The sequence below is a fragment of the Dermochelys coriacea genome, chromosome 10 (assembly GCF_009764565.3).
Source record: "Dermochelys coriacea isolate rDerCor1 chromosome 10, rDerCor1.pri.v4, whole genome shotgun sequence".
Lineage (NCBI taxonomy): Eukaryota > Metazoa > Chordata > Testudines > Dermochelyidae > Dermochelys > Dermochelys coriacea.
In genome coordinates, this window is record NC_050077.1 from 59,336,371 (window position 1) to 59,358,733 (window position 22,363).

The following is a 22,363-nucleotide window of genomic DNA, read 5'->3' on the forward strand; positions in this document are numbered from 1 at the left end:
AGACCAAACAGTGCCAATGATTATGAACCAAGGTCTAAACTTATCATGACAAGCAAACAAGGTCTACCTCTAGATAAAATACACAAGCATCATGAACCAACCTTCATCAGTATTTAACAATTAGCATTTACTAGCCAAGCCACGAACCAACTGGGCGAGAGGATACAGGAAAAGGCAGTGCTCAAGGCTCACTTCATAGAGGTGTGTGCATATGTAAAAAGTGATCAAAGAAAGACTCTTTTGGACAAATTGCAGAAGAGAGGTTAGATGGGGAGGACCTAGAAGAAAGGTTCAGTGACCAAGGGCAGGATTTCACCTGTGCACAGGCAAGAATTTTAGCAATAGGGATAAAAGTGAGGGGCAGTTTTTGGAGATAGTACAGACAGAGAGAGAGTATTTATGGCTAGGGCCCAGAGGTGATGGGAGCAGAAATAAAAGGATTCTAAAATGTTGCCAAGTATGAGAGCCTGGGTGTCTGGGAAGACGGTGGGGCTGTCAAAAGCAACAGATAAGATGGAGAAAAGGAAGGTTAGGGATAAGAAGTTTAGTCTGGGGAATGTAAGATGGTGGTTAAACACCCAGAAGGCAATACTGAAGAGACACTGGACTACACACTTAACTATCACTAAGTCATTCCCTTGAAATGCCACACACAATTCATTTGACTGAGCCAGGATTGCATGACCTGAAAAGAGCTACATGTTACTGCTCTTCCTAACTACCCAATTTATGGCATTGGGATCTATTGACAAGTTACCATTACCTGAAAAATGATCCTATAATCATTAACTAGAAGGGAGAAGCTCAGCACAGGGTAGATGGAATTCCATAGTGCATCTGACATACTCTACAGAGACAAAAATGGTGTGTGTCAAGAGTGCCTTGGCCCTTGGACAGCCCTTTATATTATTGTAGAAATCCAAACAAACAAACAAATTCATCCAATAATAGATCCCAGAGACATTACATTTCTCTCATATTTCAGGCCAAATCCTGATCTCTTTGAGGTCAAAGCAAAAACTCCCATTGGCTTCAAGGGGATCTAGTTTAGTCCTTATGGCAGCATTTGGGACACAGTTCTCTGATCTTTAGCTACTTTTGGGGCTCAGCTTCCCTTCGACAGGGCACAGAAGCTGATGGAAAAAAGATTAAGTGAAAGAGAAGCAAGTATTCATATTTTCAGACACTCCCAAGTATCAGGAAGTACTCCAACAATGTACTAAGGAATGATGATTTTTTTTTCCCTTCAAATTTTTAAGTTTGCTTCCAAACCTATAGAGATCATTATGCACACTCTAGGATAATGACTCACAGAAGCTAAAGGCTCCATTAAGATAGCATTAGAGCACACATTTAAGTCCCACTAACTTAAAGTTAAGCATATGCTTAAGTGTTATCCTTATTAACAAGGCTTTTCTGAATCAGGGCCATAGAAAGTAATGTTGCAATTGTTGAACCAACCAGTTTTTTTGAACTAAATAACTCAGTTTGTATGGATTCAGGTAAGAACAATTTTTAAAGTGCGTGTGAGGAAAAAAAAGGGGGGGGGGAATAATTTTCCCGACACCTTCATTATTATTGCTGCAGTGGAACATGGAGAGGCTTCAGCAGAGAGCTGAGACGGCAGCACTTTTAGGGCAATCAAATATATTTAAATACTGTAGTAAGTTACAAAGGCTGGAATTTAGTTTACTGGAATGACCTGTTGAGTTGCAAAAGTGACCTCCAGTAAGCAATAGACGACAGATTCTTGTATAACCCCCAGTCAGTTAATTTGTCAGCCCACAGAACAGTAGCTTTCTATGATAAACGCCATCCTCCAGTCAGTATTAGAATATTAATCATACATAATCACACAAGCAAAGTAATCAACAGTAGGCTTTATTTACAAAAAGCAGGTAATGGGGGTAATCTGTCATGCTCCTTTACATGACCAGACATGAAGAAGAGCTCAGCATAAGCTCAAAAGCTTCTCTCTCTCTCTCATCAACAGAAGTTAGGCCAATAAAAGACATTACCTCACCCACTTGACTCTCTAATGATCCTTTACAGACAGAAAAAGCCTCTGCCCTGTTTTCATTTTGCTTGAAAAATACAAAGTACTGAAGGCATGAAAAATAATGAACTTAAATGGCTCTAAAACATTATTTGTTTCATGCCACATGCTGTCTTTCATAAAAAATGTTTGTAGGTAAACTTGTTTGGTTCACCTCTTATGACATCATTACAAATAAATGTGAACTTACTGTCAATTCATTTGTAAGTTGCTGTATTTTCCGTTTCATTTCACCATACTCTCCATACATTTTCTTTCTTACTTTTTCCAAAGTTGCTCTCACCTGTAGTCAGACAAATTATAAACCTTTGTTATTCAGCCTTTATTACAAATATAATTTAGATTATAGAAACCAGACAACTCCATTCTCCAAAGACCAAGATCACCTACAGTATCACCATTACTAAGCCAATGCTTACTCACAGTGACATTGGTATCCAAGACACAACTGTGTAGTAGCTGAGAGTTAATTTACCTTTTAAGGCCCCTCTCTGTATAAACACAGATTTGCATGAATTTAGAAACACAATTTCATCACTAGATTCCAAAAAATAGGCTATTCACCAATTTGATTTTAATACAAAAATTAAACGTAATTAAAAATAACTGCAGGTATAATTTCCTATATGTATTTTTAACACTGGAAACAAAATTGAGTTAGCTACGTTAATCAAACATGAACAGAAGCAACTTTTTAGCTCAAGATTAACTAGTGTTTACAACGGACACAACTAAATATATAAATGTTCTCTTACATGCTACCTTCCAGACACATAGTTAGAGGTCGCCCTTTTCACTCAGTCATATGATTACCTACTAAACTGATTAGGTACAGTACAACAGTGAGCATAGTTGGGTCTATGCACAGTTGGAGTCAGGTCAGGAGGCACTGAGAGGCAGCTGCATTCATGTGTACGTATGTAATAAAGGGGTCTCAGGACAAATTTTTGGTGGCCTCAGAGTGGGCCGGCTGATGGCCGGTCTCACACTTTTTCCTAAAATACTTAATTAGCTTTAGGAAAAACAAATAAATATGCACATACACATGTCCAAATCATTGTAATTTATTTATTGCTAGCTAGTAAGTCCGTTGTGAAAAGTGATATTAAACATACAAGTATCACTTTTCACAACAGACTTACTTAGCCCTGCCAAGCCTGGGGACAAATTAAACCCTGGATGTGGAGCCAGGGGAGGCAACAGGGGACAAGAGCTTGAAACCCTGCTGCCAGAGCCTCCTGCTGCTCAGCCAGAGCCCAGGACTGGAACCCAAAGTCCGGTAGCCAGAGCCTGCCACTCCAGAGCTGAACCCCAAAGCCTGAGCCCCACCACCCCGGGATGGTGGGGAACTCACTGGGTGCCTGCCCCTCCAGCATGTGCCCCAGGTTTCTCCAGAGGTGGGCGGGGCCCAACCCTTGTTGGTGGCCCCAGCATCAACACCAAGGCAGGGCATCCAGGAGCAAAAGGGAGGGAGAGGGGGCGCTACTCCCTCCCTTCCTTCCTCCCCCCCCACGGCTGTGGCCACAAGAAATGTCCCTGGTGGTTGCATTTGGTCACGGTGGCCGCATTTGAGAAACACTGCTTTAGGGGGAGTGCACTCTCAGAAAGGGGTTTGTGCTGCATGGCCATGCCCCAGACCATGTAGTCCTGACCCCTTTGGAACATGCACAGCTGAAAGCACCAGGAGCTCTCTCTCCTTCCCCTGCCACACACCATTCCTTGTGCTCAAGAAATAACTCAGGAGAGTCTCTCCTCTCTCCCCTACCCATAGAGCTATGATTTTTAGTCTATTTTAAGTTTAAATGTTAAACATCTCCTTATATGCATATATGTAGTGAAGACAGACTAACACCTTGTTGTGCTGCAAAGATGCAAGTCATTGGGAGGAGGGTGGAGCGAAGCTTATGAATTGGTTTCGTTGAACACAGCCTTACATGGAAAGAGAGAGGATCACACCTACCCCCAAACTCTATACATAGCACTGCCAGAATCAAAGCCTAAAAATTTGTTCTTGTCAGCCTTTTATATTAGACAGACCGACTGACCAACGGCTGTTTTTGAGAATCTGTTCAGACATCACTGCTGCCATCCTTTTGATTGGAGGACATACTCTTCATTCGAATACTTGTCTGGACCGAAGGCTTTGATCCAAATAATAAGTGTGCATTTACATAGTATCATACTTCAATAGGCACAAAATGACTGGGGAGGGTGTGGGAAGGGATCTAAAGTTTTAAAACAGGACATGTCTGTGAGCTGGTATACCGTGTGAGGGGGCAAAACAAAACACAACGATGACAGCACTAGGGCAAACCAAGCCAACCCAGCAAATCCAAAGGCACGCTGTATAATTGTCCAATCAATGTTCTTTGAGGCAGCATCTGTCTCTGTTCTGTGTATGTACAGTACCTGGCACAATGGAGTCTGGGTCCATGACGAGCTCCTAGGTCAGTGGTCTCCAACCTTTTTACGCCTAAGATCACTTTTTGAATCTAAGTGCAACCCAGGATCTACCCTGCCCCTTCCTGAGGCCCTACCCCTTCCCACTCACTCCATCGGCCCCTCTCTCCATCGCTCGCTGTCCCCCACACTCACTCACTTTCACCGGGCTGGGGTAGGCGTTCAGGAGGAGGCAAGGGATGCACATTCTAGGAGGAAGTTTCAGTGGAGGAGGGGGCTCTGAGCTGGGGCAGAGTGTTGGGGTGCAGGAGGCGGTACAGGGTGCTGGCTCTGGGAGGGAGGTCAGGGCTGGGGTGCAGGAGGGGGTTTGGGGTGCTGGTTTTGGGAAGGGGCTCAGGGTGGGGCTTGGGGTGCAGGAGGAGGTTCAGAGTACAGGAGGAGGTATGTGGTGCTGGCTCTGGGACAGGGCTCAGGGCTGGGGATTGGGGTGTAGCCTCCCGCTAGGCACTACTTACCTCCGGCAGCTCCCAGTCAGTGTCAGGTGCAGCAAGGCTAAGGCAGGCTCCTGCCTACCCTGGGCCCACACCGCTTCCTGAAGTGGTCAACGCACCCCTGCAGCCACTGGGGGGGAGGGAAGGGGGCATGTGGCTCCACATGCTGTCCCTCTCTGCAAGCACCACCCCCCAGCTCTCCCAGCCAATGGGAGTTGTGGGGGCAGTGCTTGCAGTCAGGAGCCGCTCGCAGAGGGAGAACCCTACCCCCCACCCCGGGGCAGCACTGGCCGCTTCTGGGGGCAGCGTGGGGCCAAGGTAGGGAGTCTGCCTTAATGACAGCTACATTGCACGGCCAGAGATTGCAATCGACTCGGAGATCCTCTAGGATCGACTAGTAGATCACAATCGGTTGGTGACCACTGCCCTAGGTGCTACTGCAATAACAATACCACCACCATTTTTGGTCCCATCATTGTAGCATTTAAATATCAAGGCAGTGAACTGATAATGGAACAGCTCTGCTCACTTGCCACTACCCTGCATCCTGTGTAGTCATTTACACCAGTCAGAATGAAAGCATGTGACACACTTGCTTTTCACTCACTTTTCACTGTGTAAATGACCATACAAGGGACAGGTCAATGATGAATTGAGCCCAGAATATTAGCAAGAGGGCAAGTTTCCTCAACTACAAGAAGCCACTTGGTAAGATAGAGTCAATGATCCCTGACTATTAGAAAATAGCCTATTAGCATAAGAAGAAACAGCCTGCAAGGGCCTGTAAGCAAAAACAAGCAGATATTAGGAATCGTTATTACATCCCCTTAAATTGTTAGCCTGACTCACAGTGATTCTCTCTTTTATATGAAAGTTGATCTCCTGAACTTGAAATTAGTATAGCATCATCTGCACTGGCCAGCTTCTATAAACTGGCTTCATGGGTGGGATGGAGTAAAGAGAGAAGGACGGACGGATTATTTGCTTTGTGTTAATTAGCAGAATTACTAACTAAACCTAGAGGGTTAAAGGTGAAATATTTAGCTCCAGCATGATTTGGCACAGTCTTACCAAAACCACTGAATTTACACTTCTATTTCAGGAGAGCTGTTACTTATAGTTAGCTATAGACATGTTAGTTTCTCTTATTATCCAGTACTATCTGTACAGTAAAATTTGTGCAAGAGGCCACTGTTATTAGACAACCCCCTACCTTGAAGCTGCCCCAAAGCGTCCTTAAATTAATTTGCTACTTTACCATTTTTAGTAACCCACCCAGAACTGGAGAGGATGGATTTGATCAGTCTTTCAAGGGCTGCTTAAACAATTTTCTATGTACTTGATTTCAGATTATAAGGGCTTTGGAACAGGGACCCTATGAGTTGTTTGGCAGCTTACTTGCTGAACAGAAGCAGGACTGTAATGCTTTGGTAAGTGTATGTCTTAGGTATTCCCCTCGTGCCCAACCCACAGAGGATGAGAGTCTGGTACAGTCCCCTGCTACAGAACAGAGGGTTTTTTTACTCAGGTTGTAGAGACTCAATAAAACAACAACATTATAGAAAGGATATTTGAGAACATTTTTTAAAATTAAAAAAATATATAACTCACATCTTTAATGTAATTCATCTCTTCTTTCAGCTGATGAGCTGACCACCCATAAACCACCATTTCCTTCTTATGGTTATTGTCAGTCCTGTGCACCACACCATACACCATGCCATCAGAGAACTTCCCTGTAGACATTCCATTCGGTACATGGTAGGGTTGCTATTTAAAAACAAAAAACCAAACACCTTTTACCCTAAATAATACTAAACACAAAAACAAATTCAAAACAGCAAAAGGGAGCATGCTACAGACCTGCACAGAAGGATACAGAAATTCCTTAGGTCTTATATACTTACATCATCAAGGAATGATAGAAGTTTCATTAGTCTTAACAGAAATTATATGTGTATGTGTATGTACAACTAGAGGACAACAGACTGGATTTCTGGGTGAGAGAGAGAGTAATGAGGTTATTAAAAAAATTAAATTGCTCAAGACATTGACTTACTCAAATTCATTATACATTATATTGTATATATGTATGGTTGGGTTTGGAGGCTAGGGATAAGTAGATGTGTAGGCACAGCCCATAACAGCTCTTTTCCTTTGCCTGGAGCTGCTCTCAACTTTTGTTTATAAATTTACATTCAAAATGTTTCTTTATGCACCCTTTAAAATAAAAATATCCTGGAGGAAAATCCAGGAGACATGATATGTAAGATGTTTTATTGCTCATTTTAAAACTTTTTCATGAAGAAATACATGATAGATGCAGTTTTTACAACTCTCTTATGCAACGTCAGTGCAAGTCTAAATATTTTGCACTATAAATCTTAAACTTTTATGAATAAATGATTTATACATATGAACTCTGATTTAACGTAGTTCTCAGGAAACATCTGAAATTGAAACTTTCAATTAAAAAAAGAAATATATAAACTGCATTTAGGACATAGAATTTAGATTATAGTGGTTTGATATTTAGTGCTCAAAAAAAAAATCAGGACTTACTTGCACTCTATTTTGTTTATATTTATTTTATAGCAGTCCAGTTCACGTTTGAAGCCTTTTTTTTTTTTTTTTTTTTTAATTAAAAAGCTGGCATACTCCCATGGTACCCCAATACTTCAGTTCAGGTTCTGTTTCTCCTGCAGGATTTAGTAACATCAGTACTGCAAGACTTGAAGTAGGGCAATGAGCTGCATGGTATATGCACATATTTGTGTAGGTGTTAGGTATGTTATCAATTCTTGTACGGGGGACACAGAACTCTAAACTCAGGTCCCAGTAGGTAAAAGTATAGAGAAAGTTAAACTAAAGTTAAAGTTAAAGTTAAAATATATATATATATATATATATATATATATGTGTGTGTGTGTGTGTGTGTGCGTGCACCTCAATTTAAGAGGGACACTGTGTCCCCAATTCAGGCTCTCGACACCTCTGAAAAAAATTAGGTACAAGGCGACACAAATTGGGCACCCAAAATTGAAGTGCACAAAATCAGTGAACACTGCTGAAAATATGGCTGAAAAATATTTCTGCATCTGCTTAACTCTATGCACATAAACAGTCCCATTAAACTCAGCACATAATGTAAATGTTTGCAAGATTGACAAAACATGCATTTTCAGTCCCCCCCCCCCCCACCCATATATTTAGCAGGACCTGGTAGATTTGGGAGCATTCCTGAATGTTGCCCTTAGTCCTTCAGATAAAGATTTTGTAACTAAACAAATATTCCCATTCAACAATAAGAGCTTTTAAGTGTTGAAACCTATTAAGTTTTTAACACCTCCACCACATTTCAACAGTCTAAATATTCTCCTTCCCCATCAACTGAGGGATGAGAAAGCTGCAGCTCAATTTTCAATCTCCTATGATATCACATCCCACTAGCTCTCCAGTTCTTCAGATAACACAGAGAAATAAAGACTGACCCAGCATGCTATTTTTAGTGTAAATAAGCTAAAATGCTGGTGGGGGATGAAGAACAAATGGGATTATTGGAGTTCACCTGTAAAGTACTAACATTAAAGGAACCAAAAATACATCTCCTGGAACTATTCACTCCACAAGACAATGAGCTGGCAACTGTAATACATAATCAATTTCTACTGTATTCTTAGACACAGTACATGAGTTAATCTCTCTGTCTAGAGATTGTTTTTAAAGGATACCTTGTACTGATTTGGAGCAAGCTAGTTTGTCTATATTAGATAATCACACTCTACATTAGCTGTGTATGTATCTGGGAAAACATCATTTACCATACTAATGAAAAGGAAATATTGCTGTAGCTTTGACATTTTTTTTAAAAAAAATACATACATAATTGTGAAATATTTCCAAGCTTCTGTTACACTGGTATTTTCTCCCCAATATCGTATACAAATATCACCCAACCCCCTCCCACCACATTAAAAGAACATTAAAGTTACAAGATCAAGCCCTCGAAAAAGTTAGGAAGTTTCAGAAATAAAGTTGCCCGTGTAACCTTAATTCAGAGACTTTGTGCATAAGCATTATGATACATTCTCTAATTACAGGTTTCAGAGTAGCAGCTGTGCTAGTCTGTATTCGGAAAAAGAAAAGGAGTACTTGTGACACCTTAGAGACTAAAATTTATTTGAGCATGAACTTTCATGAGCTACAGCTCACTTCATCCGATGTTAGTTAGTCTCTAAGCTTCCACAAGTACTCCTATTCTCTAATTACATGCTCACATGCTTCTAATTTTCAACAGGAGCTCTACCTTATTCATTGCACAAGATGGACCTGCTCGGGGGACGAAATCAGGATTGTGTGGTAAAGATGGCTGCTGTCTAGAAGACCATTGCCTCATTTATTGTACAAGTTAGAAGGTCTGTAGTTAAGGCATGGCAGGAAGAGAAGGATGGTCTCATGCTAACAGCAGTTGAATGGTACCCTGGACAACTGGATTCTATTCCTACCTCTGGCACACAGAGTTCCAGTGTGATGCTCGGCAAGACACTTAAAAAAAAAAAATAAAAAAAAAAAAGACACCGAACATTTCATGGGTAGTCATTACTTGTGTGTTCCTCATTTTCTGAGTGCCCAGCTTGAGACCCTGGGGTCTGATATGCAGAACACTCACACTCCGATTTGCTAAACTCTCACAGTTGCAACTGAAGTCAAGAGGAGCTGTTATTTGAAAATATCAAGTGCTGTATAATGCTAAGCACCTGAAAAAAACCCGGGTCTTAGATATCTCAAATTGAGCATTGCATCACTACCAGTCCCTGTCTCTTTGCCCAGTTCCTCCCTCCCATCTCTTCATTTGATCCATCTCTTCCCACCCCCATATTTTTGCCTCAATCACCCCTCCTTGGCTCTTCGTAGCAATCTCTTTGCCTAGCCAGCCCAATTCCCCCAGGCACATCCTGGCTCCTTCTCATATCTCAGTTCCCCCATGCACATCCTGGCTCCTTCTCATATCTCTTCCCCCACCCCATCCCCCACTCATTCACCCCCCACTGCTTTCCAGTCCCAGTCTCCTCCTTCAACCACCTCCTGTCTCCCCCCTCCTCTAAGAACTGGGTCTGATCTCAGTGTTGTCATTCCTCCCCACATGGCTCCCAGATCCCCCATTTTATTTCACCAGCTCCCAGTCCCAGCCTCCTTGCCAAACAAGTCTCAGCCTCCTCTTTCTCCCAACCCCAGCCTCCCCACCATCTCTGGCTCCCAATCCCAGTGCCACCCCACAAACTCCCAGTCAGTTTCTCTCTCCCCCTTTCTTCCTCCTGTCCCAGGAAATCTCCTTGTCCTAACTACTCCTTTCCCTCTTCCCTGGTCCAGGTCTTCTCCCTTCTGTATTCCTCCTCCATGCAGTCTCACCTCATTCTGAGAAATGACTGAAACTTATGAAAAATTTAAAAGCATTTGAAAAGGTCCTCATCAAATGCTCTTAAGCAAATTAAGGAGTCATGGAATAAGAGGAAAGGTCCTCTCATAGATCCCCAATGACTAAAAGATAGGAAACAAAGGGTGGGAATAAACAGTTTTCACAGTGGAAAGAGGTAAATAGCAGGGTCCCCCAAGGACCTGTACTGGGATCAGCACTGTTCAACAATGACCTGGAAAAGGTGGTAAGAGTGAGGTGGCAAAATCTGCCAACATTGCAAAATTACCTTATATGGAAGCTGTTCCATACCCCTAAATCACTTTTGTTACCCTTCTCCATACTTTTTCCAATTCTAATACACCTTGTTTGAGATATGGTGTCCAGAACTGCATGCAGTATTCAAGGTGTGGGCATACCATGGATTTATACAAATGACATTATGGTATTTTCTGTCTTATTATCTATCCATTTCCTAACGGTTCCAAACACTGAGCTTTTTTGACTGCAGATGGACATAGAGTAGATGCTTTCAGAGAACTACGCACGAGGACACCAAGATCTTTCTTGAGTGGTAACAGCTAATTTAGAACCCAACATTTTGTATATATAGTTGAGATTGTGTTTTCCAATGTGCATTATTTTGCATTTTCAACATTACATTTAATCATTTTGTTGCCCCATCACGCAATTTTGTCCGATCCCTTTGTAACACTTCACAGTCTGCTTTGGACATATCTGTCTTCAATAAGATCATAAGTACAGCCATACTGGGTCAGATCAATGGTCCATCTAGCCCAGTATCCTGTCTTCTGACAGTGGCCAAGTTCTTATGTTCTATAAAATTATGAATGGTGTGGAGAAAGTGAATAAGGAAATGTGATGTACTCTTTCATATAACACAAGAGCCAGCCATTGAAATTAATAGGCAGCAGATTTAAAAAACAACCATCAGGAACTATTTATTCACACAAAGCACAGTCAACCTGTAGAACTCATTACCAGGGAATGCTGTGAAGGCCAAAAGTACAACTGGTTTAAAAAAAAGAAAGATAAATTCATGGAGTATAGGTCCATCAATGGCTATTAGCCAAGATGATCAGGGACACAACCCCATGCTCTGGATGTCTCTAAACCTCCGACTTGCAAGAAGTTGGAATTGGACAACCGGGGATGCATCACTTGATAAATTGTCCTGTTTTGTTCATGCCCTCTGAAGCATCTGGCCCTGACCACTGTCAGAAGATAGGATAATGGGCTACATGGACTAATGATCTGATCCTATATGGCCCTACTTATGTAAATTCAGCATGCGGTAAACACCCAGAGCATGGAAAATTTCAACCCAAATGGTTAAAGTTTCACAAACTTGTAAGCAACTGTAAAAAAAGAGTCTTATAATGGGAAATGTTAGGCAACCTTAATAAAAAATGGTGCTAACAACCTCATCTACTACACAAACGCACATGCACAGTATAGTGCAACTATCAACATACAATTCCACGCTTTAAAAAAAAAAAAAAATCAATCACAGGCATATTTTTGTATCCCAATAATCAAAGCTACATAATCACATACTACTCTACCCATCATTAAAAAACCATTTATTTTGTTGAAAACACAGAGAAAGCAAGCTTGTTTTACAGGAACTGGGTGAGACATGATTTAAGACTGGCTTTACATTTCCTGGGTTATATAATTCGTTTGGTGGTTTCATATCAGCTCCACCCTTAAATAATTACTTGCATTAGAGCATTAAAGAATAAATTTTCGTCTCCCAGATGCCCAAGACAATAATTATTTCAATTGTGGCGAATTACTTCAGAAAGTAATACGCTTCTAAGGACTTGAACATTATACATGGAACAGCTACTGCCTAGCAAGTATAGCTTTCAAAGTCACACAACTGGTTTATCATGATTTTAATGGAGCTGTAGTAGCTGAACTTGTTGAGCCCCAGCAATAAACTTCTACTTGGTCTCCAAAATGCTACAGGACTCATTTAAAAATCCTTCTTATAGGCATTAACATGGAGATTAGGCATGGAGCTGTACAAATGACTGATTTTTTCAAGTTTGCTGACAATTCCAAAAAGACAGAATTGTTTGACAAACTGAAAAGTTAAAAAAAAATTGCTCTGAATTTTAAGATTTGTTTTAAAAATTAAATAAAACGAGGACCTTTATATGAAATGTCATTTTGAATAGAAAAAGTGAAAATATTTTGTTTTGAAAGCATGGAAACAAAGTGTTTAGATTTTTTCTTCCTTGTTTTCAACAGAAACAATTCAGCAAATTCAACACAAAATCATGAAATGTTTGGGTCGACCAAATGTCCATTTTTGCTGAAATATTTTTCAGTTGGAAAATTTCAACCAGCTCTAGTTATAAACTTTCTGGCCACAACTGGGCTTTTCCTATGCCATGGAACATATCTGTGCAGAATGCCTTGGGAAAATCTTTTCTGGCAAAGATCTAATAGATTCAAACTAACCAAGATCCATAACCATCCAAGCCACATGGTCCCCCAAATACACTTATTTCCCATTACACACACAGGAGAGTAGATTTACATTTACAGGACAATAGAATTGTACATATGACATGTTACACAACCTCTGCTTACACCTCTAACCATGCCTTTTGTTATCACCACCTGCTCCAGGAATTATGCCTCCTTTCAGGCTGTTCTGTAAGTTTAGAACAGTGTCCCAAGCTTCCTCCCTCTCTCTCCTCTCTTACAAAAGAGAGTTTAAAAATTTCCCTAGTTTGAAAAACAACATTCCACATCTAATAAGTACATGACATTGTACATTTGTTCTCTGCTTTACACTGTATTGTTTTGGTTTATATAGTTCCTTCATATTGTGAACTCCCAAGGGCAAGGATTGGTTACAGTTTTGGTTACAGGTTTCAGAGTAGCAGCCGTGTTAGTCTGTATTCGCAAAAAGAAAAGGAATACTTGTGGCACCTTAGAGACTAACAAATTTATTTGAGCATAAGCTGCTAGTCTCTAAGGTGCCACAAGTACTCCTTTAGTTTGGTACAGTTTTCCCATTGTTCAATGCTGTATAAAATTGACAGCACTATCTATGTTACTTTCTCTTTTACTGTCATTTTTCTCATCTTTTCCCTCCTTCCCTCCACTCAAATCTCTTTCCACTCCTGCCTCTCCCAACTCCCCCAAAGAAGTTGTAGTTCTATCATTTAAAGTTTATTTTTTCTAAACTATTTGTAGCAGCATATAAGGGCACTACCTGGCCACGGTGAACTAGGGTGTTAATCACAATTCAGCTGCCTGTTTCACTTGCACAGCTACTCAGGGGAAGGGCTAGTGTAGTGGCCGCCTGAAAGGCAGAAGGAGAAAAATTTCTTGGGGAAGTTCAGGCTCACACTCAGGGGTCAGAGAATGTCTTACTGATTATCTTGGCTTATTTTACATTCTTGCTATAAACACTTACCACCTTACAAAAGAGGATCTTGCTGACTGCAACTGTTTGTTCTCATGTTATTCCACCAGCATGCACCTGACATTACCCACCTCTTCCAATTTGCGTTCTCTGAGCACTTACTTACCCCTACCTCTGGTCAGTGTTTCCCCATCAATATTTTATCTTTTTTCTCCTTTTCTTTCTTGTTCCCCCATCATACCCCATCCCTACCATATTCTCTTTCTCCCAAATCCCCAGGGTCCCCCTCTCCCCAACCCAGCATCATGGAGCACTAGAGCCTTCACAGACAGTAAAATCTGTTTTACATATGTTTACAGCCCCACCTTTTCCGCATTCCAATACAGAGGGGAGCCAGGCTGGTAGATCCTCTCCCCCTCCACATGTATTTAGTGATAATGGGGTGGAAATGATAATCGCCACCTCTCTCTGCTGCATGGTCAATGGTGAGGCAAGTGAGATCTCTCAGTTGAGGATATTAAAAGTCAATGTGTGTCTTCAAAATGTTCAGGACCAGATGAGCACTGGCTAGGATCACAGCATTCAGCTGCTGAGCTTGCTAAGTAAAGTTGTCAATGCTGGTGGACTTTAAAGCCAAGATCCAGCCCAACCACCCCCATTTCTGGTCATCACACTACTGCTAGAGAAACGTAAAGGAAACAGTTTTAGCTACCACGGCATTGCCACACACTCATCACTGTGATATCAGAGCACTTCCCTGAGCAGACACTATAGAAAAAGTACTGCATTTTATTTTAAAACTATTCTAACATGCAAGTTGCTGACTTGAAATTACAGGCTTATTTTGAGTGATTTCTGAGTCTGTGCTGCAATGTAAGTTAGTAGTGAGAATATACCATTTGCATGCACAGCAAATGCTACATGAATCTACAGTAGCTTCCAGGGATGTGCTTTGACTTGATGTGCAGTAGCAGACACAATACATGGGGTTATGTCTAATAACGATCTTCTTTTCTTTGAGATATGCTATTTATTATTCAGTTCCTTGCACTATTTTAAATAGTGACACCTGAGATGTTGCAAAATTCCTGCCAATTACCAGGTGTCCTGTTTCTCTCTCAACCCAAATAATAGACTGTTTTTATGGTGGCTCTGCTTCATACCAAACTGCCCAAGGTGTAATAAAGTTCTACTCAGAACATAAAGTGCTACTTTTTGCTTCCTCTTTTATAGGCAGGCATGATGCCTATTAATTTACATGTACAATAAGAAACACATGCCAAGGAGAGATTTTCCCCCAATCCATATCCAATATTCCATTTTAAAATCAAATCAAAAAGATATGTTCTAGACTTTCCTATCACTTCACATTCCTCCTAAACAAGAGCTCAGGGTACACTCTAGGCATCCTTTTAAAAAGAGAGTAAACCCATCTAATTTAATGATTAAGATACATCTTGGTGTGTTAGGTTGAGAACCACTGATCCAATTTACCATTGTGGGCCGCATCCAACACTACCTATATGGCCCTGAGGATGTCACATGGGCCACAGTTGTGTGCTGACTGGACCACTGGTTGAGAACCACTGGTTTGGATACACAACAGTGAATTCATGTAGGGATGTGGGTGGGTTTAATAAGAACTTAAAAGTTTTAGCAAAACCTAATTGTTAATTACCTATAATATCTCAAATCAATTCCTTTGGCATCGACTAAAAGTAGTTAAAATAGGTTTTTTATTTCTTCCTATTCCCAGAGCTATCAGAGTATCTGCTATATCAGTGCTGTCTCCCTTTTGTTTATAATTCAAGTTACCAATGATATAGACAGTGATAATGTTAACACAGTTGATTAACTTACAGATTTCCTGTAAAGAAGAATAGCATCTTTATTATACCTATTCCATCAGCCAAAATTGCTCTACTGTGATAGATTATTATTTTTCTTGATATTACTTTGGTGTTCACGGAACTCATATTACATTCAGCCTCCTTTGCAGATGCTACATTATATTTTTAAATGCATTATGAATATGGAAAATGTGTCAATACATATCTATACAAGCATTATTTCTTGAAATGCAGCATATATGAAATATAGACTGAAAGAAATACACCAGAACATTGCCAGTAACTTTAGAAAATTCAAAGAGTATCACAATTAGCAAAAACTATCTACCAGTGCAGTAGCCGATTTTATAACATATAACGTAGCCTAGTAGTACCGAGCTGTTATATACTGCTTGTCATCAGTAGATCTCAAAGTGCTTCACAAAACCTACTTTAGTGGTGCTCAACCCTGGAGAGACGATGTCTCATCCAAAGGAGGTGCAGAGAACCCCAAAATACTCAGACACATTATGAGATGACATTAGTGCAACTGAAAACCACTTTTTACTAAAGGAGTATCAGGTAGAGAAGACTGTAACCCAATGCCATACCATGGTATTTTTATAACTCTTTGGCACTCTTTTTGACACAATACTACCCCTCTAGCCCTTCTCAAACAGCTGGCAGAGATGGGAAGGGATCCTGGGAATTATCCATTTGCTCATCAATATTTCTGTTGCCTTGTCACATGGAAAACATTCTGCTGATGCAACTGTTGTGTTTGCTCTAAGAGCTCCAATCAGATCTGTAGACTCCACAAGAGTTACACGTAGTTCAACAGTCAGGTGGAGCTTCGTAGATCAGAGTCGGGCAGTGTCACAGGGCATGCTACCTCACCCTTTCTCTTTGCAAGCAGTCCTCACACACTCTTACTTAAGTTCATCACAGCATATTATATTTGTCTCATGCAGTTTCATGTCCCATTACTATAAGGCTTTTCCCAATCTTCAATGTATTCCTTGACAGAGGGATGATGGTCTCACTTTTGAGATCCTGAGCTTTTGCCCTTCCTTCCAGCCTTTGCCCCTCTCTTCCTGATTTTTTTTTAAATGTCCCAGCTGATGAGCTGAATCACCTTGTTAGTTGTTTAGTCATCCAGTCCCCAACCAATTATCTCCTCAATTTGGCCCATGTGGGGATATTTGCAAGGTGCATTGAAAGATGAGTCAACCTTAAACTACTCAGTAACAGGTTCTTGGGCCTTCTCCTCATTGCATTGTTAGCTTGAGCTGCAACTTGAGTTTTGCACCTAACTTGACTCCAGTCCATGCAAAAATCTCTAGCTCAATTTAAATGGTGTTTGAAGCTCATGCTAGTTAGAATGGGAATGCAGTATCTTGAATTACAACAGCTCATCACTCTGGGTATGTCTACATAGCAATTTAAACCCAGGCTCAATCTAACCTCCACCTTTGTATCCTGCACTGCAAATGTGCTAACCTAGGGCTCTTTCCCAGGGTCCCAAGCAACGTTCCCTCTATTTTTTTCAATCCATCTGCAGAATAAATTTTGTTATGTGCACAAAGGTGATGTACGCCACCAGTAGAAACAAAAATCCTAGGTATAATATATATATTTTTAAAAGTTACCATAGGAATTATTACTCCAGCCAGGATAGGTTAGGCATTTTAGTTCTCACTACTCAAAGAATTAAATTTAAGTGTGAGAGAGAAATAAAAATTATGAAATGCATAGACCAGTCAAAAAACTAAAACAACGTATTTTGGAAGAGTAAAATTACACACACATAGTGTGTATGCTGGCTGCTCGGGAAGTTTCTGAGAGACACCGTGCACTGTCTCTTTAAGGCACTCACTGAAAGTTCTTCTGCTCCTGAGCCCTGTCTCCCTACCCTGACTTTGCAGAAATGGGGGACATGGGCAAGGGAGAGAGAGAGAGCACACGCTCACACGCACACTGGCTGCTGGGGAAGTCTCTGAGACACCATGTGCCGTCTCTTTAAGGCACTCACTTCACCCAGAAGGCTCATTCAGACCTCAGCAGCTCTCTCCTGCTCAAAGTCCTGAGCCCTGTCCCCTCCGTCCTGCTCTGTGGTGATGGGATACAGGAGTGGGAGACAGGGACACCCTGACATCAGAACCCTCCTCCCCCCCACTCTGCACAGCCAGCAGGAGGGTGTCAGGGGCAGCTGCAGGAGCAACATGACTGCAAAACAGCAGCAAAGAGGGGCACCTGAACACATGCTGCCAGATATGTGAGGCTCTGCTAATCAAGTGCTCGGCACTTGAATCACTCCTGGGAGGCCATGCGGCCACACAGCTTAGAGGGTACACAGGCCAAGACCCTTCAGGGTGGAGGGTCTGAGCCCATATTAAGTTGGGACCTAGGGTCCGAGCCCCATGGCTTCAGCTTGACGTGGGTCCTAGAAGTGCTCCTGTGTATCCCAGAGTTCCTGGCAGCAGAGGAGCAGCAGTGCAGGCAGCCAGAAGTGCCATTACTGTCTGGCCGAGCATGCTACCCCTTTCAGTTCCTCCTGCAGCAGGGACTCTGGCTCCTCGTCACTGCTATGTGGAGCTTGCCCAGAGCAGGGAGCAAAGTTGACAGGGAGGAGGAGGCTCCCCGTCACTGGGATGTTGGATTAAAATGCAATGTAGATGGTTAAGAACAGGATTCCCTGCCACAGGTCAGTTGACTTAAGTCCCACTAACCCTTGGTGTACATTACTGTGTACACATAGCCTCTGTGAGGGTGTTGTTTTGCAGTGTGATCATTCTCAGTAGGCTTGAGTGGAGTAAGTTAAGTGTTCTAACTGAAGCTAACTAATGCAGTACAAAGACAAGCCCTTAGATGCTACAGCATGGAACAAAGATGGGTATAAAATTCAGTAAGAGCTCAAAATAAAATTCTTAGATTAAGGCCTTGTCTACACCATAGAGTTTTGTCAACAAAAAAGTTTGTCGACAATCAAAAGCGCTACAACATCATCGCTATTGCATGTTCACACTACGCTCCGTCTGCAGAGCGCGTCCACAGTTGGTGCTCTAGCATTGACAGTGCACGGTGGGCAGCTATCCCCTTCTGCAGCTAGGACTTGTGCTGCGATCCACTCCGCCTTCCCACATCATGGGGGCAGGTTCAACATCCCATGCTGCATTATTTTCTGTAACAGCATTCCAGGGTCTTCCGACTACATTTTGTGACATTTTTCCAATGGCCTCTGTTTACCGAGCGCCTGCCATTTCTGTGTGAAAGGATGGATCCTGCACTGCTCTTGTTGTCATCACTGTTATGACCATATAATGGATGGTCATGCATTATATCATGAGCTCCCAATCTGAACAGGAATCAGAGTTGCCTGACCTGCTGTGTGCCATGGAAAGAAACACCAGATTAATTTTTGGCATTCGTGGAGCAGCTGCACACAGTGGACCATTGCTTTTGGGCTCAGGAAACAAGCACTGGAGTGGTGGAAGTGCAACGTTATGCAGGCCTGGGATGACGAGCAGTGACTGCAGAACTTTCAGATGCGCAAAGCCACCTTCCTGGAACTGTGTAGGAGCTCACCCCAGCCCTGCAGTGCAAGGACACCAAAACGAGAGCTGCCCTCTTGGTGGAGAAGTGCATGGTGATCACAGCGCGGAAGCTGGTGACTCCAGTCTACTACCATTCAGTCACGAATCAGTTTGGAGTTGGAAAGTTGACCATGGGTGCCGCATTAACACGTGTGAACCGGATCATTAATCACATCCTGCTACGAAGTACTGCAATTCTTGGCAATGTGTATGAACTAGTGGATGGCTCTGCAGCAATGGAATTCCTTAACTGGAGGGGCGATAGATGGAACGCATATTCCAATTTTGGCCCCGGACCATCTAGCAACAGAGTGCATGAATAGAAATTGGTACTTCTCTATAGTACTGCAGGCTCTTTTGGATCACCATGGGCATTTCACTGACATCAATGTGGGCTGGTCCGGGAAGGTGCTTGACACATGTATCTTCAGGAACACGGGCCCGTACAGAAAGCACAAGCAGGGACTTTCTTTCCAGACCAGAAGATTCGGGGGGTGGGGGACAGGGATGTTGAAATGCCCACAGTGATCCTGGAAGATCCAGCATACCCCTGACTCCCGAGGATCATGAAGCCTTACAAGGGAAACCTGGACAGCAGGAAGGAACACTTCACCAACAGGCTGAGTAGGTGCAGAATGACAGTGGAATATACATTTGGCAGATTAAAAGTGCACTGGTGATGCCTTCATGGCAGATTATGGGAACGTTTTCCTCACTTAGATCTAGTCATAGCTTCCTGCTACATAATCTTTGTGAGGAGAAGGGTGAAAAGTTTGACCAGGGATAGAGCACAGAGGCAGATTGCCTGGCTGCTGATTTTGAGCAGCCTGATACCAGGGCTATTAGAGGCGCACAACAGAGGGCAATTCAAATCAGGGAGGCTTTGAGGAAACATTCTGATAATGAGAACCAGTAATGTATATTTCTGTTCAGTAAGCTGTTCATTATTTTGAATTTTCTTATTTTGCCTAACACTTGCAATGTTTCCCGAATGGGATTTACTGTAAGCAAATGATTAAACAACTACATGCATATGTTTTACTACCAGCAGCTATCACTAAGTGTGGAACACAGATAAAGACTGGTTATATTTCAGAGAGAGTTTGTTTTTATTAAATATCAATTAATGCATACAAAAGGCTTGGTGGGAAGGGAGTTAGCAATGGAAGGCAGTGGATGCTCTCATAGCTGTGCTTAAGTCCAGCTCTCATTTTGGAAGCTGTCCAAAGAAGTGGAGTGAACAGGATACTGAGATGTTCCAAAAAGTTGGAAGGAATGTGTGGGAGGAGTTTGGTAAGGGCATGGAAAACAGTTCGGTATTGGCGGGGGGGGAGGGGGACAAGCATGCATCTGTTCTAACTGAAGTGTGATGAGGAACTTCAGAATCTCTGTTTGCTCCTACATGACTTTTATCATCTGCTCAGGGGCCTTTTGAATGAGCTCCACACTGTCCTTTCTATCCCATCTTTCCATTTCTCTCCCTCTGTTCTCTTTTTTCTGCCTCAGACAATTGGAACACCTCACAGAACATGTTCTCCCTGCTCCACCTTGGTCATTTCCTTATCTGATGGAGGTACTCAGCTGGTGTGTAGGTGGTTCCCCTGAATGCCACATCTGCAGAAGTGCAAGAAACAATAATATACAGAAGCATGATTGTTAGTGCATGCACAGCACTGCATCATTACATTAAAATACACCTCTTTTCACATATGAATTGTTTCTCACTGTCCCCTGGCAAGCAACAGCTCGGTGAATACACTAAACCTGGTGAGTTTGGCCCGGGGGCAGGGGTTTGGGTGTTCAAGATGGGGCAAAGGGTCTACTTTTATTTTTTTTTAAAAAAGAGGATCACTGGAGGCAAGTAGGGACAATATTGTAAATTCTGCCACCGTTTTCCACAGGTGGGGATCACTGAAGCAGATCTCTCACTGGCAGCAAGGTGCATCTACTTCACGCATTCAGCTTCAGACCTGGATCCTATGCTGCTTGCCTGTGTGCCACTTTGGTCCCTACACCAGTGATTGTTGATTGGCCCAGGAAAGTTTCTTACAACAGATGAAGGAACAAAGCAGCTCTGCCAAGGATTGGCGAGTACCTCCAGGGAAGTGTCCTAGCGATCTCTCTGGAGGATTCCTATGAAATCTTGGTGTGCATCAACACACTGTTCCATCACACTGCTTAGCTGCACAAGGGAATGTGAAGCATGCTAAAACACAACTAGTCTTGTACATTTCTATCCCTTCACCCACTTCTACTGGATACAGAACAAAAGGACACCTATATGTCAAATAACCCAGCACAATCAGCTGAAAAAGATCACTTACCAGGGGTCTGCTCTCCAGCATCTGGCTTGCCGGAAATGGACTGCTGAGACTGGCTAGACACCTCCTGCATGGAGAAGAGTTCCCGATTCGCAGCACCACTGGATGACTCTGCCGTGGGCTCCACATCATCCTCCAAGTCCACCTCTAGGGTCCATGACTTTATCCTCAGGGTTAGGTCCACTGTCCACCACCTTTAGCCCCATCCAAGTATCCACTCTTGACAGTGAAGATGGGGTCCCCGTGAGGATGGCATCCGGCTCCTTATAGATGCAGCAGGTCTTCAGCACAACACTTGAGCAACCCTTTGCGTTTGTCGCCTTATGGTACACCTGCCTCAGCACTTTATCTTCGCTTGGAACTGCACAGTGTCCCGATCGTAGCCCTTATCGCACAAGCCATATGAAATCTGCCCATAGGTGTCAAAATTCCTTCAGCTGGAGCAGAGCTGGGACTGGACAGCCTCCTCTCCCCAAATACTCAGCAGATCCAACTGCTCCAAGTGGGAGACTATTTGCCCCATGGAGCCACCATAGTCAGCGGAGAGAATGCGATGTGAGCTCTACACGCTGAGCAAACAGGAAGTGGAATTTCAAAAATGGCCTTTAAAGATGGAGGGGTGGATGCTTGTTTACCTAGGTGCAGGACAGCAGAGTTCAAACTGCTGACCTGAACGGTCAGGATGGGCATTGTGGGACCTCCTTGAGGCCAATTACAGTGACAAAACGAAGCACTGCGTCTACGCTGACATTTTGTCAATAAAAACTTTACCGCAAAAAGCTCCATGCCTCTCATCAAAATGGTTTTATTTTGTTGCCAAAACAGGAGAATTTGGTCAGCAAAAGTGGCAT

The 22,363-nt window shown here is 42.5% G+C and overlaps 1 protein-coding gene across 1 annotated transcript in view; it reads right to left on the reverse strand.

Annotated features, from left to right (window-relative positions):
* Positions 1 to 6,717, reverse strand: part of LOC119863058 (myocardial zonula adherens protein-like) — a 55,723-nt gene extending 49,006 nt beyond the window's left edge. The window contains exons 1-2 of the mRNA XM_038420809.2: positions 6,559 to 6,717; positions 2,247 to 2,339 (exon numbers count right to left, since the gene is read on the reverse strand). Of these exons, the coding sequence (XP_038276737.2) occupies positions 2,247 to 2,339; positions 6,559 to 6,693 (228 nt within the window). The 5' untranslated portion in view covers positions 6,694 to 6,717. The remainder of the gene's footprint in view (positions 1 to 2,246; positions 2,340 to 6,558) is intronic.
* Positions 6,718 to 22,363: the final 15,646 nt, after the last annotated feature.